Below are 13,074 nucleotides of genomic sequence, written 5' to 3'. Positions count from 1 at the left end.
GAGGCCTTGGCATGATGGATGACAATAAGCAAGACAAGCGGGCACAATTGTTTGCCGGCCTTCTCAACTCACTCTTTATAAGGATTGTTCCTCACCAAGTCTGTACTTAGCGGCTCTGTTGGCATTTCCTCGACCAAACAATAGTGGTTTATCCGCCCACGATGAAGCCAGACTCCAAACAGCTTTAATGCCTTAGCGTTGAAACCGACCAGGCTTAAAGACTAACATTAATCAGCAAACATTTAGTTTTTGACTTTATTTTGGCATGGATTCGTGCGCGTTCTTGCCAAGTTTCTGTTTTAGAGTTTCGGCACTTTTCTCTCAGATTTCAATATGAAATTTTATTTAATCTTGTTAAAAAAATATTACAGTAAGAACCCAGCCGTTAGCATGTCTTCATCCAGGGACACCATCTTTCACTTCTCCGTAAGCCTTAACTTTAACGGAACCCCTAATTTACTTTTTTGTACTCCTTTGCATCGCAGTTTGTGCCCTTAAGCTTTTTTTTTTCAGATCACCGCATTTTGCTTAAACTCGGCCACATTTCGTCTTTTTTCGGCTTCATTACATTTTTATCTTTTTCTCGACTTCCTAACATTTTTTTTTATTTCAGCTTCCTCACATTTTTTCTTTATCTCTGCCCCTTCAAATTTCTTCTTCTTCTTCTGGGCTTCTTCACATTTCTTCTTCTGGTCGGGTTCTTCACACTTTTTCTTTTGTGTGGCAGCTACATCACATTTCATTTTGGCCGCAGGCTCTTGGCATTTCTTTTTGGCCGCCTCTTCACATTTCTTTTTGGCTGTTGCTTCCTCACATTTCTTCTTGGCCGCTGCTTCTTCGCATTTTTCTTTTGCCGCAGCTTCTTCACATTTCTTCTTGGCCGCTGCTTCCTTACATTTCTTTTTGGCCGCAGCTCCTTCACATTTCTTTTTGGCCGCTTCCTCCTCGCATTTATTTTTACGCTCAGCTTCTACGCACCTTTTACGCTCGGCTTCTTCGCATTTCTTCATTCTTTCTTCCTCTTCACGTTTCTTTTCAAGTTCGGCTTCTTCGCGCCGCTTTTTGCACTTGGCTTTAATTTCTGCAAGTATTCGGCTGAGCTCGACTTCATCTTGGGCCTTTTTCTTTTCGGCCTCACTCATCCGGCCATTTTGCACTTCGACCTCCGCCTCTTCGACTTTTTCACAATCTATTGGCTTTCCCTCCCGTTTTTCCTTTTCCTTCTTTGCAGCTTCTGCAGCGGCAATTTCCTTGGCGTACTTTTGCTGGCAGACCATCTTCTGGGCGTGAACGGCACAGGCTTTTCTTATTCCAGCTAGCATGCACTTCACCAGGCTATCTACAGATTTGGGGTCATCTTGCGATTCAGAAGTCCTCAATTCTTCACAAAGGGCCTTGTACTGCTTCTGCTCACAATCCTTCTTCTGGGATGCTAGCATGCAACTGTGCTTTAATGCCTCAACAGTTGCGTCGAGGTTTTTTACAGAAGATTCCGTTTCCGTTTCCGGTTTCCTAACAGCTTTAGCTTCGGCCGCCTTATTCTTCAGTTCGAGTAAATGTTTTCGCTTCCTGGATATCCTTGTACATTTAGGAGTATTCGGCTTTGGCAGAGGCTCAAAAACGCAGTCATCCTCCTCGTCCTGTTTGATCTGACATTTATTCTCATCGACCTTTTTGCAAAACGATCGATGGTGATTAAGGTATGTGGGACCGGGAGAAATACCCGTTCCAGATTCTTTTAGCTTCGAAAGGTACAGCAAACAGCCGTTGGCTTTGTCCCAGCACATTGAAATTCGGACTTTACGCCTTCCCTTGATCAAAACTGGCTTTGAGTTAGATGAGCATGGGTCACAATCGCACTTGGAATCTGAAGCCTCCGACAAATCTTTACACTTCTTTTCCTCCATGAATTTTCTTCTCTTTTGCATCCTCAACTGGTTGTTAACTGGCTCGGGAGTTTCCATTTCCGGCGGCTGATCACCTTCGATACAGGGATTTTTCTTATAAGATGTGCAATTTGACTTCTTTCCCTTCTTTCTGTAACCACAACCATCGTCTACATTGGATTTGCTGCTAAGCACTCGAGGCTGACCTGAGTAAACGGATACGGGGTGCAAGTTTGTGTGGGTCTGCAAGAGCAATCGGTTCCATCTGGACTGTCTTAGCAGGTACACAAGAGATCGTGAGAGATGACGTCCCGTCGTCGCCATAACTTAAAATTTAAATTTTAAAATTGAAACATCAAATTTGGAAAAGTTAGGCTCAGGAACTAGGTTTAAATCAATTGCAGGGTATTACAGATTATTCTGGGACTACTTGAGAAATTACAAAAAAAAGCAATACATTAATATCTTTGGATTTCTACTGTCGTAGATTCAAATAAAACCACGATTTAATGTGCAGTGGCGGTCTAAAGGATATAGAAGGATCAGTTACGCCATGCAATTATTCAGCAAAAAGTAGTCATAATTACTGTGGAGTTAACAACGAAGTAACAGCTTAATATCAGAGTATTGCAGACCTAAAGGGGTCTCAGGCTTCTTGTCCCAATTACTCGCGAAAATAGGCTGTGATTTGGATTTCCTCGGGATGTTCCGCACCTGGCTCTTGGCCGACATAATAAAGCAATTAAAGTTTTACACGCCGCACACCCATTTCACATTTACGCCCGCTCGAATCAACAATGAAATGAGCATTTCCCCGTACACATGTGCGCAATTAAAATGTAAACGTGTCAAACTCGGGCCGAGCTTTCGCTTAAAAATTAACAGCTACACTGGCGAACAAGTTGCTGAAATTAATGACAACATAAAGGAATTTAAATACGCAATGAGCTCGGTGGGCGTTGGGCGGTGGGTAGAGTGGTGAAGGTGAGGTTGGAGGCACACACTCGTAATTGCGGTGCAAATTCGTAATGCCAGTGTGTGCGGCAGAAAGTTAAAGCACACTTATGTGCGACAGTGTTGCCTGGTAGGCCGACTCGAACTCACCTGTCTGCTGTGTTGTCTGCTTGGCGGCGCATGAAGTGAAAATTAATTTCTAAATGCGGGAAATTAACAAATTACAAACAACGCATGGGTCGACGGGCGGATGTAGACATGCCATAATTCACCGCGCACCACCCACACATGGAGGCTCCTGTATAGACTGCAAAGTTGGCAGGGCAACTTTCTTATAGGGGAGGGGGAGGGGGGTTGAAGGTGTTGAAGCACAGGTGAGGCGCATTGTCTCTTGCCCTCGCCGAAGGCCTCGCCTCACACCTCAGCATTTTACCACCAACCCGCATACTTACATCTGGCCGCACTTCAACTCACAAACACTCCCGCCGCTGACAGTTGACAGGTTTGCTAATTTCAAGCAGTTCCCCAAAAATTAAGTTAGCGTCTGTCAGCGTCTTTCCGGTTGATAACGAAGGCATTCCCTGCCCCCACAAAGCCCACCCCCAGTCACCATACACCCATCAACCCATCAACCCCTTCGTATTCACACCTTTGGCAGCCACAGACGCGCTGCGGTCGCGCTTTTAACATTTAATTAAGTTGTGCTCGATTTTATGTTCGACAAAAGTGTTTGTCTGCCGTTGGCTCTTTCGGTGGGATGTGTGTGTAACTATGTCGTGGTTGTGGCTCTGGTGCGCTGTTGTCATTTCTGAGGTTTGTGCAAAGATTGGCAAATTTTTGACGCCGGCATGGCGAGCTTTTCCATTGTATCAGTTCTACCCCCTCTTGTACTCGTTCACTTCAATTCCACTTAGGAAACGAGACCACAACGGGTTTATTTAGCAACTTACTTTGTCTTTGGTACTCATGTAGCCAAAAATCAATCAAACGATCTAACAGTGATTTAATAATATAATCGGAAATAAAAGTATATTTTAGTTATAAGTCAGTGAATGTCCGGTTTCAAGAAGTAAAAGAAAGAACTACAGGCTTTGGTCACCTTTCTGCAAAGTTTTTTTTTATAATTTAAAAACTATTAACATTTGTTTATTCAAAACTCAATTGAGTTTGGGGACTTATGGTGAGAATTTTTAATCTAATTTGTGACCCTTTTATTTTGATTTAAATTGAAGGAATAGGGAGTAGCTAAAATTTTTAAAACCAATTTAAAGTTTACACTTTTGCCAAGGAGTAGGGACCCAACAGAGTATGCTTTCCGTCTTAGAGTATGCTTTCCGTTTAAGCTATATGTTCTTTAACTTTTCGGACCCAATTTCTACCAAATTTCTATTTTACAATTAAGACAAACTAAATTTTTTAGTTTTTAAGAAGTGGCTCGTGGGGGCTATATATATTAAGGAATGTGCTCGAGACTTATTGGCTACCTGCTCACGGGGATGTCCTGTCCTCAGAGTCGGGCACCCGTGGCCATCGTGTTCCAGTGCCAGCTGCGCAACTACTGCGATCCATCTCTCATGGATTGCGATGCTTATAAGGCTTACAAGAAGCAAAAAGCACTTGCAATGAAGAAAAAGAGGGCGGACATGAAGAAGGAGGCAGCCAAGCAGGATGTCGTCCGCCTTAAAAGCGAGCTACACAAGTGCATCGAGCAGAAGGAGAAGGCGCTGAAGGCGAAAGTGGAGTGCATGACAGCGGAGGAGCAAAAGGCCATGGGCGACATGATGGACTGCGTGATGGCGGGCGTCAGGAAAATCTGCCTTAAGTCGGTGATGCAGAAGTACTGCAAGGAGCAGGAGCTGAAGCTCCGCTACGAGAGACTGATCAAAGAGAAGAAGATGAAGGAGTTGATGAAGAAGTGTCCTGCCAAGGAGAAGGAAAGCTCAGAGGAGGAGGGCGAGGACCCCAAAGCGAAGCAGGCCGAAAAAGAGACGGAGAAACTGGCAGCTATTGCAAAAGAGTCAGAACAGCTCCAGAAGTGCATGAATGAGACTGCCAAACTCCTAAAAGCAGAGTTGGAGAAAAGTGGATGCCAGGAGGATCAAAGGAAAGAAGAAAGCCCTGAAAGCGGCAAGAATATCAAAAAGGATAATTCCAAAGACAAATCCAAAAAGATAGGTAAAAATTACTCCAAACAATCTGAGGTACAGCTTCGGGTTAAGGGCGTTAAGGAATCGCCAAAACAGAAAGACGATCCAACAAAAGTTCTTATTTTGGATAATTGTAAGGAAGTGCTCAAGGACAAATGCGAAGCTCCTAAAAAAAATGCGAAGCCCGAAGCAAAAGAGGCTTGTGAGAAACCCAAAGTGCCTTTCAAGGATAAGAAAATAGAGAACAAAGAAAAACCTAAAGAGAAGGAATGCCCAATAGATGCTAAAGTGGAAACCGCTTTAAGTAAAGTAGAGATTGAAGGAAACAATGCCAAAAACGACAAGAAAATGAAGGAGATCACAGAAGAGGAAGAGATCTGCCCAGTGCCGCCCAAAAAGGATAATAAATGCTTAAAAGATCCTAAAGTTTCGGGGGGAAAGACCAAGTCTCCATATGAACAAAAGATGGAGGAGTGCATAAAGGAAGAATGGGAGGACATAAGTCAGACCCAAAAGCGACTAAGTCCCAAGGAGAAGAAGAAAGTAGATGCCGCCGAGGGTTGTCTTAAGGAGCTAATAAAAAAAAGGTGCCGTACAATAGTCATCAGAAAAATGTGTGATGAGTCTTGGGGAGAACCAAAAAAGGAGAATAAGTGCAAGGATCACGAAGAAACCAAGGACAATCCCTCCGACTGCACGGACACTCAGGACTCTGGGAAAGCAAATATCAAGAAGTGTCTAGAGAAGAAATGGAAAGACAATTGCCCGCTTATTCAAGAACTAACTGAAAAAAATAATGTCGGATTTTGTGAAGTTTCCGCGGAAGTGAAAAAAATAATGCTAAAAATATGCGAGGATGATGAAAAAAATAAAGAGTGTCAAATGAAGGAACTGGAAGCTAATATCGAAAAGTGTGCGTTTCTGAAAAAATGCGCAGACGCAAGACTCAAAAGAAAATGCGATGAAGAAGAGAGGATTAAAAAGTGCGAAGAGGAGGAGAAAATAAAAAAATATGAAGAGGAAGAGCGAGAGAGAACATGCGAAGAGCTTAAGAAAACACAGGACGATATAATGAAAAGGGAATGTGAGCTAAAGAAACAATGCGAAAAAAAAGAAAGCGCTGAGGAAGTAAAGAAAAAGTGCGAAGAGGAAGCTCGAAGGAAAAAATGCGAAGAGCTAAAGAAAAAACGCGAAGAGGAAGTTAAAAATGAAGCAGAGTTGATGAAAAAAGAAAAAGAGGAGGACTCAAAGTCTAAGTGCAAAGTGGAAGATCCTGTAATAAAATGCAAAGAAGAAGCGCTTAAGAAGAAATGCAAAGAAGAAGAGCAAAAGAGAAAATGCAAAGTTGAAGATCAACTAAGAAAATGCGATGAGGAGGCTTTAAAGGAAAAATGTGATGAGGAAGCCAAGAAGAAAAAATGCGAGGCACTAAAGAAAAAGCTCGTGGAGCTAAAGAAAGAAGAAAGCTATTTGAATCAAAAGATTGAGGATATTGCGAAACAGGAAAAACTAAAAATGCTACAAGAGGAAGAAGAGCAGAAAAAAAAATGTGAAGAGGATAAGGTTTTGAAAGCATGTGATAAATTTGATCAGAAGAAAAAAAGCGATTGCCAAGGAGCAGTTGAAAAAATAAGACACCACCCAACGGAGGACCTGCAAAATAAAATCCAGGCTGAATTTTCGAAGCAAAGCAGATATGAAAAGTCTACGGAAAAGAAGAAATTTCTCTCAATATCTGCGGTTCTACGAAGACAAGAGGCTGACAGTGCGCCCACAGGCGCAACGACACATATGGTTTAGAGGACGACGGCGATCGTCAAGACCGCTTGTCCTCCAGTTGATGCAACAGATTCCGCCTGACGAGTTTAATTTGGTTCCATATAGGAAGAACAGCTGTCAAATGTGAACGACTGCACCAACTGGGCGATCGTTCTTGCGATCGCCACCGTGGTCTTGACCAACTTAGACGACATAAATGAAACGCTGTCGGTGTCGTCAAAAGCCTGTGGTATATAAAAGCTGGGGCGATGGATCTTTAAAAGTCGTCCGGTTTGTTAAGTGCCCAGGCCATCAACGTCATTCCCTGCCTTCGACGATAGTTTATCCCGATACCAAAATGTTTTTTGACCCTTTAAGCTGTCATGAATTTTCTTTCACTTTATTTAGTTTTATAATAAAATCTTCCCTGACTGCTCCCACGATAATTAGGCCTTAGTTTTTATTTACAACTATCCAAATTTCATATGCTATCGCAGCGCCTTTAAGGATTCGTCAGCAGATCTAGTGGTGGAATGTTTCGCAGGTGCATAAGTTCGCAATTGCAAAGTTTGCTAATATGTCCTCGGCCAAGACCTTTCATCCAGGCCTGGAAAAAGTCCAAGAGCAATGACTCTCACTCCAGTCGTTTTAGCCGTCAGCCTTTGCTTACCTCGTTGCTGTTTGATCCTCCGATGTCCTGCGACATTCTTTCCAGCGACCTGATCTCGCCCTGTTCCCCACCTACAATCAAATATGTTCATCAAAAGGTCTGCATTGTGGGCCAAGGCCGTGATTTTAAAATCCATGGATACAGTCAGCCTGAGGATGTATTTCAGGTTAACCGGAAAGGTCGGGCTTACCATAAGAAAACTGGCGCGGATGATCTGGATTCCTGTCTGGAAAAAGGCGGAAAGTGTCGCCACCGACCTCAGTCTAAGAAGCGGAAAACCGACAGAGAAATGATACAAAGGCTGGAGGACCTGATGAACGATGGTGTAGACGGAGTTCGGAAAATGGAAGGAAAAAGGGAAGGGAAGCAAATGAAAATGCAGATAAGGAAGTCCACCAAAGGTAAAGTCCCAAAAAGTCGTCCGTCCAATACAGTTTCGGAGAACAACGAGGACCAAGAACCGAAAAATTCAATCAAAAATTTCCTTTCCATGATCGTGGCTAAAAGTAAAGAGGTAAGGCAACAACTCGAGAAGGGCAAGCAAGCAGACCTTATTAGATATAATCCTGCTAAAAAGGATAAAATCCTGCAATACAAGAATAAATATAGAAAACATAGGCAGAGGAAGTCAAAGCAGCAAGTCCCACAGACAGTAATTAAAGATCAGCCCACTTCCACGGCTGATCAAAATTCCACTGGGCCACAGAATCAAGAGGGGATTATGTTAGGTAATGAAGCTTTGGTCCAAATACAAAAATCAAAGGCAAAATCCAGTGAAGTTGGTTGTCCAGGAGAATCTTTACAGCACTCGTCAAAACCAAATTCCTCAGAACTCTTGAAGGACCGTGAGGAGATGCTTATTAGTACAGCAAAGCAGGAAACCGACTGCCGTTTGCAATCTTTGAAAAACTCTACATCCTTAACTCCGGTCAAGGAAACGGATCTTGTGAAGCCAGAAGTAAGTCAAACCCATCTCCAAAATATTTCACCTTCTTCAGATCAAGATAAGAAAATCAGAGGGATCAAAGTAAATGCCATTGAACAAAGTACCTTCAAACTCGCTTCCCCAGAAGAAGTAAAAGCTGAAAGCAAAGCGGACATCAAATTACTTGATACGTGCACATGTCATACCTCGATTGACTCAAAACCAGTTAACTTTATTGACATGTTAAAAAACCAAATTCACAAACAATTGTGGGAACATCATGAAAATGATTTAGAAAAGAGCAAGAATATTTCTTGTGAGAAAAAAGAAAATAAATGTGCATCAGACATTAAAAAAATTAGTCCTTGTTCTAATCCCAAAATATTTTTCAATCAACCACAATCATGTCAAGACGGCAAGAGCTTGCAAGACCTACTCAAAAATGAGATTGACAAAATTCCGTGGCATGTCCCTAAAAATGAGTGCGAAAAGAAACCGAGGAAAACTAATAAAGATTTTCAAGTGTGTTTTCCAATGTTGTGTGATGGAGATCAGCTGAAATTTCGAATAGCTGAATTAATAGCGAAGTGTATGTACCTGGTGGACAATAATATGGAAAGCGGGTCGGAATGTAAAAATATCCACACGTCGGAAAATGGGAACAAAGACAAAGAACTCAATAAATTAGTTGAACATTTCTGGAAGCATTATCTGCATTACCGTTCGAATCAAAAAAACGATATCTGTAAGCCCGATGAAAGCCCAACAAAGAAATTTAATGCTTCACCGATAGAAAACAGCGAACATGATATAATGAAGCATGTCGAGACTATAATACACCAGTGCGAACTTATAAAAAAAGCGAATAAAAAGATCGAGAAATGCGTTAAATCCGAACCGAAAGGCAAAACGACAGAAACGGGGTTAACAAATACATGTCAAGATGAAGACCTAAAGCAAAAGTGTAAGGAATACGAACAGAAAAGAAAATGCTCAATCGCATTGAAAAAAAAGAAGCAAGGCGTAAAAGACGTACTCAAAAACATATGTATAGAGAAATGCGAGGATAAATATTTAAGGAAGATATCACTTCTCATAGAAGAACTGCAAAAAAAAATGGAAGAAGACAAGCTAAAGATAACATGTAGAAGGCATAATGAGAAGAAAACAAGCTCAGAAGAGAATCTAAGAAAAAAGATTGGCCCATTGGAATTAAAGAAGGAATGCATGGATATTGAACTAAGGAAAACATGTGCAGAAGAAGAATTAAAGAAGAATTGTGCAGAAAAAGATTTGGAGGAAAAATGTGCAGAAAAACAATTAAAAGAAAAATGTGCAGAAGGAAAATTAAAGGAAGAATGTGTCGAAAAAGAAATTAAGGACATCTGCGCAATAGAAAAATTAAAGAAGAAATTGGCAGAAAAAGAGTTAAAGGAGTCATGTGCAAAGAAAGAATTAGAAAAGTGTGCAGAAGAAGAATTAAGGGAGAAATGCGGCAATGAAGAATTAAAGAAAAAAATTTCTGAACTAAAGCTAAAGAAACGGTGTGAAAGGGATGAGCAGGAAAGGAAATGTAAAGAGTTTTCTCTAAGAAAGAGATGTGCAGAATTTGAGTTAAAAAAAAAATGTGAAGAAAATCGAAGAAAAATTGCAAAACAGAAGCTGGTTGACGATATAAAGAGAAAGTGTGCCACATATGATTACAAAGAAAAACGCGCAGAAAAACAATTAAAGCTAAAAAACAAAAGTGCTGAGGAAAATCTAACGAAAATAAATTCCAACTTAGCGCTAGAACGAGATGACGAGAAAAATATAAGCTCATTGGAAAAACTGAAGAATAAGGTTGGCCTGTCGCGAAAAAGTTCAAAGGGTAATACTCATAAAAATAAGTGTACATCGACCGAGTCGAGTAAAAAACTTCCAATGACTGAACTTAGGAAATGGCGTGAGGCGATCAACCGACGCAAGAAATTTGTGGACGCAGAAATAAAAAACTGGAGTAAGAAGGACGAATTTAGGAGATGGCTTAATTTACGAAAAAAAAATAAACCGATTCGCACCAAAAGCATTGATGATTGCAAAAAATGTAATGCAATGCGAAACGAGGGACTGAGAAATAGGCCGGAAAATGGCCAAAACTTGGAGTTCCAAGGGTTAGGCATATTCCTAAGATCTGCCTTGTCAAGACCCAGGCAAAGACCACTTCCTGGCTTGAAGAGCGGCCTATGTGATCCCATCCCTGCACAGGGAGATGATGACAAAGAAAAGCTTTTCAACCCTCGACAGTGGCCTTTATTTCCAGAGTATGCCTCTGCCTACAAACCCACCACACGACGAACTCCATTGCTGGAGTCCAACTTCTTTCTGCGCCGGCTGCTGCCCGACTTGAAACCACTGAGTATCAACGATACCCTAGGGTACTACCTCAATCGCATAAACCCATCCCCCTTCGGTAGACGGGGCTACACCAAAGACGAGTTTGGAAAAGGCTCGTCCTTGTTGTGGCCCTTTTCCACATTTGCGAGAAGGAATTTCAAAGATGAGACAGATTAAAAGCCAAAAGGAAAGTACGGAAAAATCCAAATGAGGCGCTGCTGTGTGATAGAGCCAACTTAAAATCAATATTTGATTTAATTTTTAAATTCTCAATAGCTTGAATAAACTAAAAATAAAACTTTTTAAACTTTGTTTCCGAGAACGAAAGCTGGTTCCGGCAAGTCGAATTTTTAATACCCTTGCAGTCTAGGGATAGATCCGAAACCTAAAAAAAAACATTATATAAGCCAATGAATAATCGTCATAGAACTGAATGGTCAGTATAACAGATATATGGCAGGACTTAGTAAACCGATTTTGATCAAATCTCAAGGTATGGGATCTAAGTACTATAAAAACATATATTAGAGCTAAAATAATCGATTTGTTCTCCAACTAAAAGACAAAATCTTACATTTTGACCTAATTGTTCCGGTGGCAGCTATAGGATATAGACGTCCTATATCTGTCGTTTTCAAGCTTGATCTCAAATCTCTAGCTTTCAAACTGAGCCCGCAAGCAGATGGACAGACGTTGCTTATATCAAGAATATTTGTATTTTATACATTTTTTAATTTTCCTTATCAATTTTTACTCAACAAATGAAACTGAAATTTAGCTGGATATTGCCTACAAATTGGAAATTGATAACCACTTTCTAATATCGCTTCATGAATAAATATAATGCTTGGTCACATATGCCGGGTATTTACTTACGAGTGAGTATCTCTCGGCCAGAATGGCTAAGGCAAACAAAATGGGCATCTCACAATATTGATGGCTGTGTTGTTTTATTGATGAAATAATGAATTTGCCAGCGCACAGACCCACAGACATCAGATGTCTGTCATTGCCCTGGTTATGAATTTTCCGACATGATAGCGAAACTTATCGGCCATCGGAGCAAACCAGCTTGAGGTGATGGCCTTGTGTTTGTTTGATCAGGGACACGGGTAGATAAGGACGAGTGCGAGGACGTCGCTTATTTGGTTTTCATTTCGTATTGATTCACAGTTAGTCCTGGCTCCTGGCTTTCGCATGGCCAAAGCAAATTTGCAGACGCCTGTGACCCATCATCAACAGCCATCCGTTTAAATTATTAACGTATGAGTAATTTTTATGACATATAAACAAAAGTCTGTGCTGGGGCCACGGCTCACAGGATCCTTGTTATTTTGGCTCCTGCTACTGCTCCTGCCAGCTCCAATTTCTGCTATATGTCATGTGTCGTCTATCGTCTCGTTTCGGTTTTTCCATTGCCCAGACTGCCGAGTCCCATGTGGCGCTTTTGGGGAGTGGTTTTTGTGTGCGACAAATGAGTTGTGTGTAATTAAGTTCGGGATGCTCACAAAGCAGTCTCTGCGTTGCCCGGGGAATTGAAGCCGAAAATGGAACAGATAAGGTGACTCCTTTAATATTCTTGCCTAAACAGTTTTTACCTCAAAACATTCCTACTTATTCAAACTTTAATTAACACTTTTTGTTTGTTCTTTTTTTCTCTTTTTAGGTAAGTGCCTTTCTGCTTTTTGCGTAAGTCCAAGAACCAAACTCAATCACTAATCATGGCAAAGAGCCGCCCACAGCCGCAAAACTTTCGGTCAAAGCCCGAGCCTTTAATTTGAAAACTTTGGCATATCCAAAAATAAAATTTTCTATATGTATGTATGTGCGGGAAAACCAGGGACCAAACAATTCGAACACTGCATTCCACGCAATGGACGAGCCAAAAATCAAAGCATATTTTCCGGCGTGCCCGACGCAACCGCTAGACTTCGTCCGGCAAACCCATTCCTGCCCGGCTGGCCACATAGTTTAAGTAAACTTTTTTGTTTGAACGGGCAGCGCGAAAAAAAAAATCTGAAAAAAGGCAGAGTCCACTATTACATTAAAACAGAAAAATAATTGCAAAAATTTCTCTCCAACTTTTTCAACTTTCTCTGCGTTTTGCCGGCACTTTTTTTTTTTCTGCCGCGCCTCTTGTTGTTTTTTGGTCTTTGAGTAGCAGGCAAATTTCTGTTGCCATTTGCCACGCCTCAATGGGGAACTTTAAAACGCGTCGACGACTCTCATTACGACTAATAATGTTAATAATCATTAAAGAGAGGAATTCCAAAATATTTGAGGGTAGCCAGCCGCAGGGGCAGTGGCTTCCAAGATTTCTCTTTTTCTGGCACTCAAATTGCAAAAATTAAAATACTT

The 13,074-nt window shown here is 41.2% G+C and overlaps 4 protein-coding genes across 4 annotated transcripts in view; 3 read left to right on the top strand and 1 right to left on the bottom strand.

The window, feature by feature from the left end:
• Positions 1–13,074, top strand: part of LOC128255488 (irregular chiasm C-roughest protein) — a 125,559-nt gene that overhangs the window by 38,792 nt on the left and 73,693 nt on the right. The gene's annotated exons all lie outside the window — the stretch shown is intronic.
• LOC128255493 (axoneme-associated protein mst101(2)) lies at positions 245–2,317 on the bottom strand. The gene has a single exon (XM_052985133.1). It carries the CDS (start codon positions 2,208–2,210, stop codon positions 573–575), a length of 1,638 nt encoding a protein of 545 aa, XP_052841093.1. The 5' UTR covers positions 2,211–2,317; the 3' UTR covers positions 245–572.
• LOC128255489 (axoneme-associated protein mst101(2)) lies at positions 4,195–7,155 on the top strand. Its single transcript, XM_052985127.1, has one exon. The coding sequence runs from the start codon at positions 4,301–4,303 to the stop codon at positions 6,785–6,787; it is 2,487 nt and encodes an 828-aa protein (XP_052841087.1). The 5' UTR covers positions 4,195–4,300; the 3' UTR covers positions 6,788–7,155.
• On the top strand, positions 7,279–10,902 carry LOC128255486 (axoneme-associated protein mst101(2)). The gene is made up of 2 exons (XM_052985124.1): positions 7,279–7,512; positions 7,582–10,902. The coding sequence occupies exons 1-2, from the start codon at positions 7,279–7,281 to the stop codon at positions 10,891–10,893; spliced, it is 3,546 nt and encodes a 1,181-aa protein (XP_052841084.1). The 3' UTR covers positions 10,894–10,902.

Source organism: Drosophila gunungcola (assembly GCF_025200985.1).
Source record: "Drosophila gunungcola strain Sukarami chromosome 2R unlocalized genomic scaffold, Dgunungcola_SK_2 000011F, whole genome shotgun sequence".
In the NCBI taxonomy this organism is placed as follows: domain Eukaryota; kingdom Metazoa; phylum Arthropoda; class Insecta; order Diptera; family Drosophilidae; genus Drosophila; species Drosophila gunungcola.
This window is presented reverse-complemented; position numbering and strand designations above follow the sequence as displayed.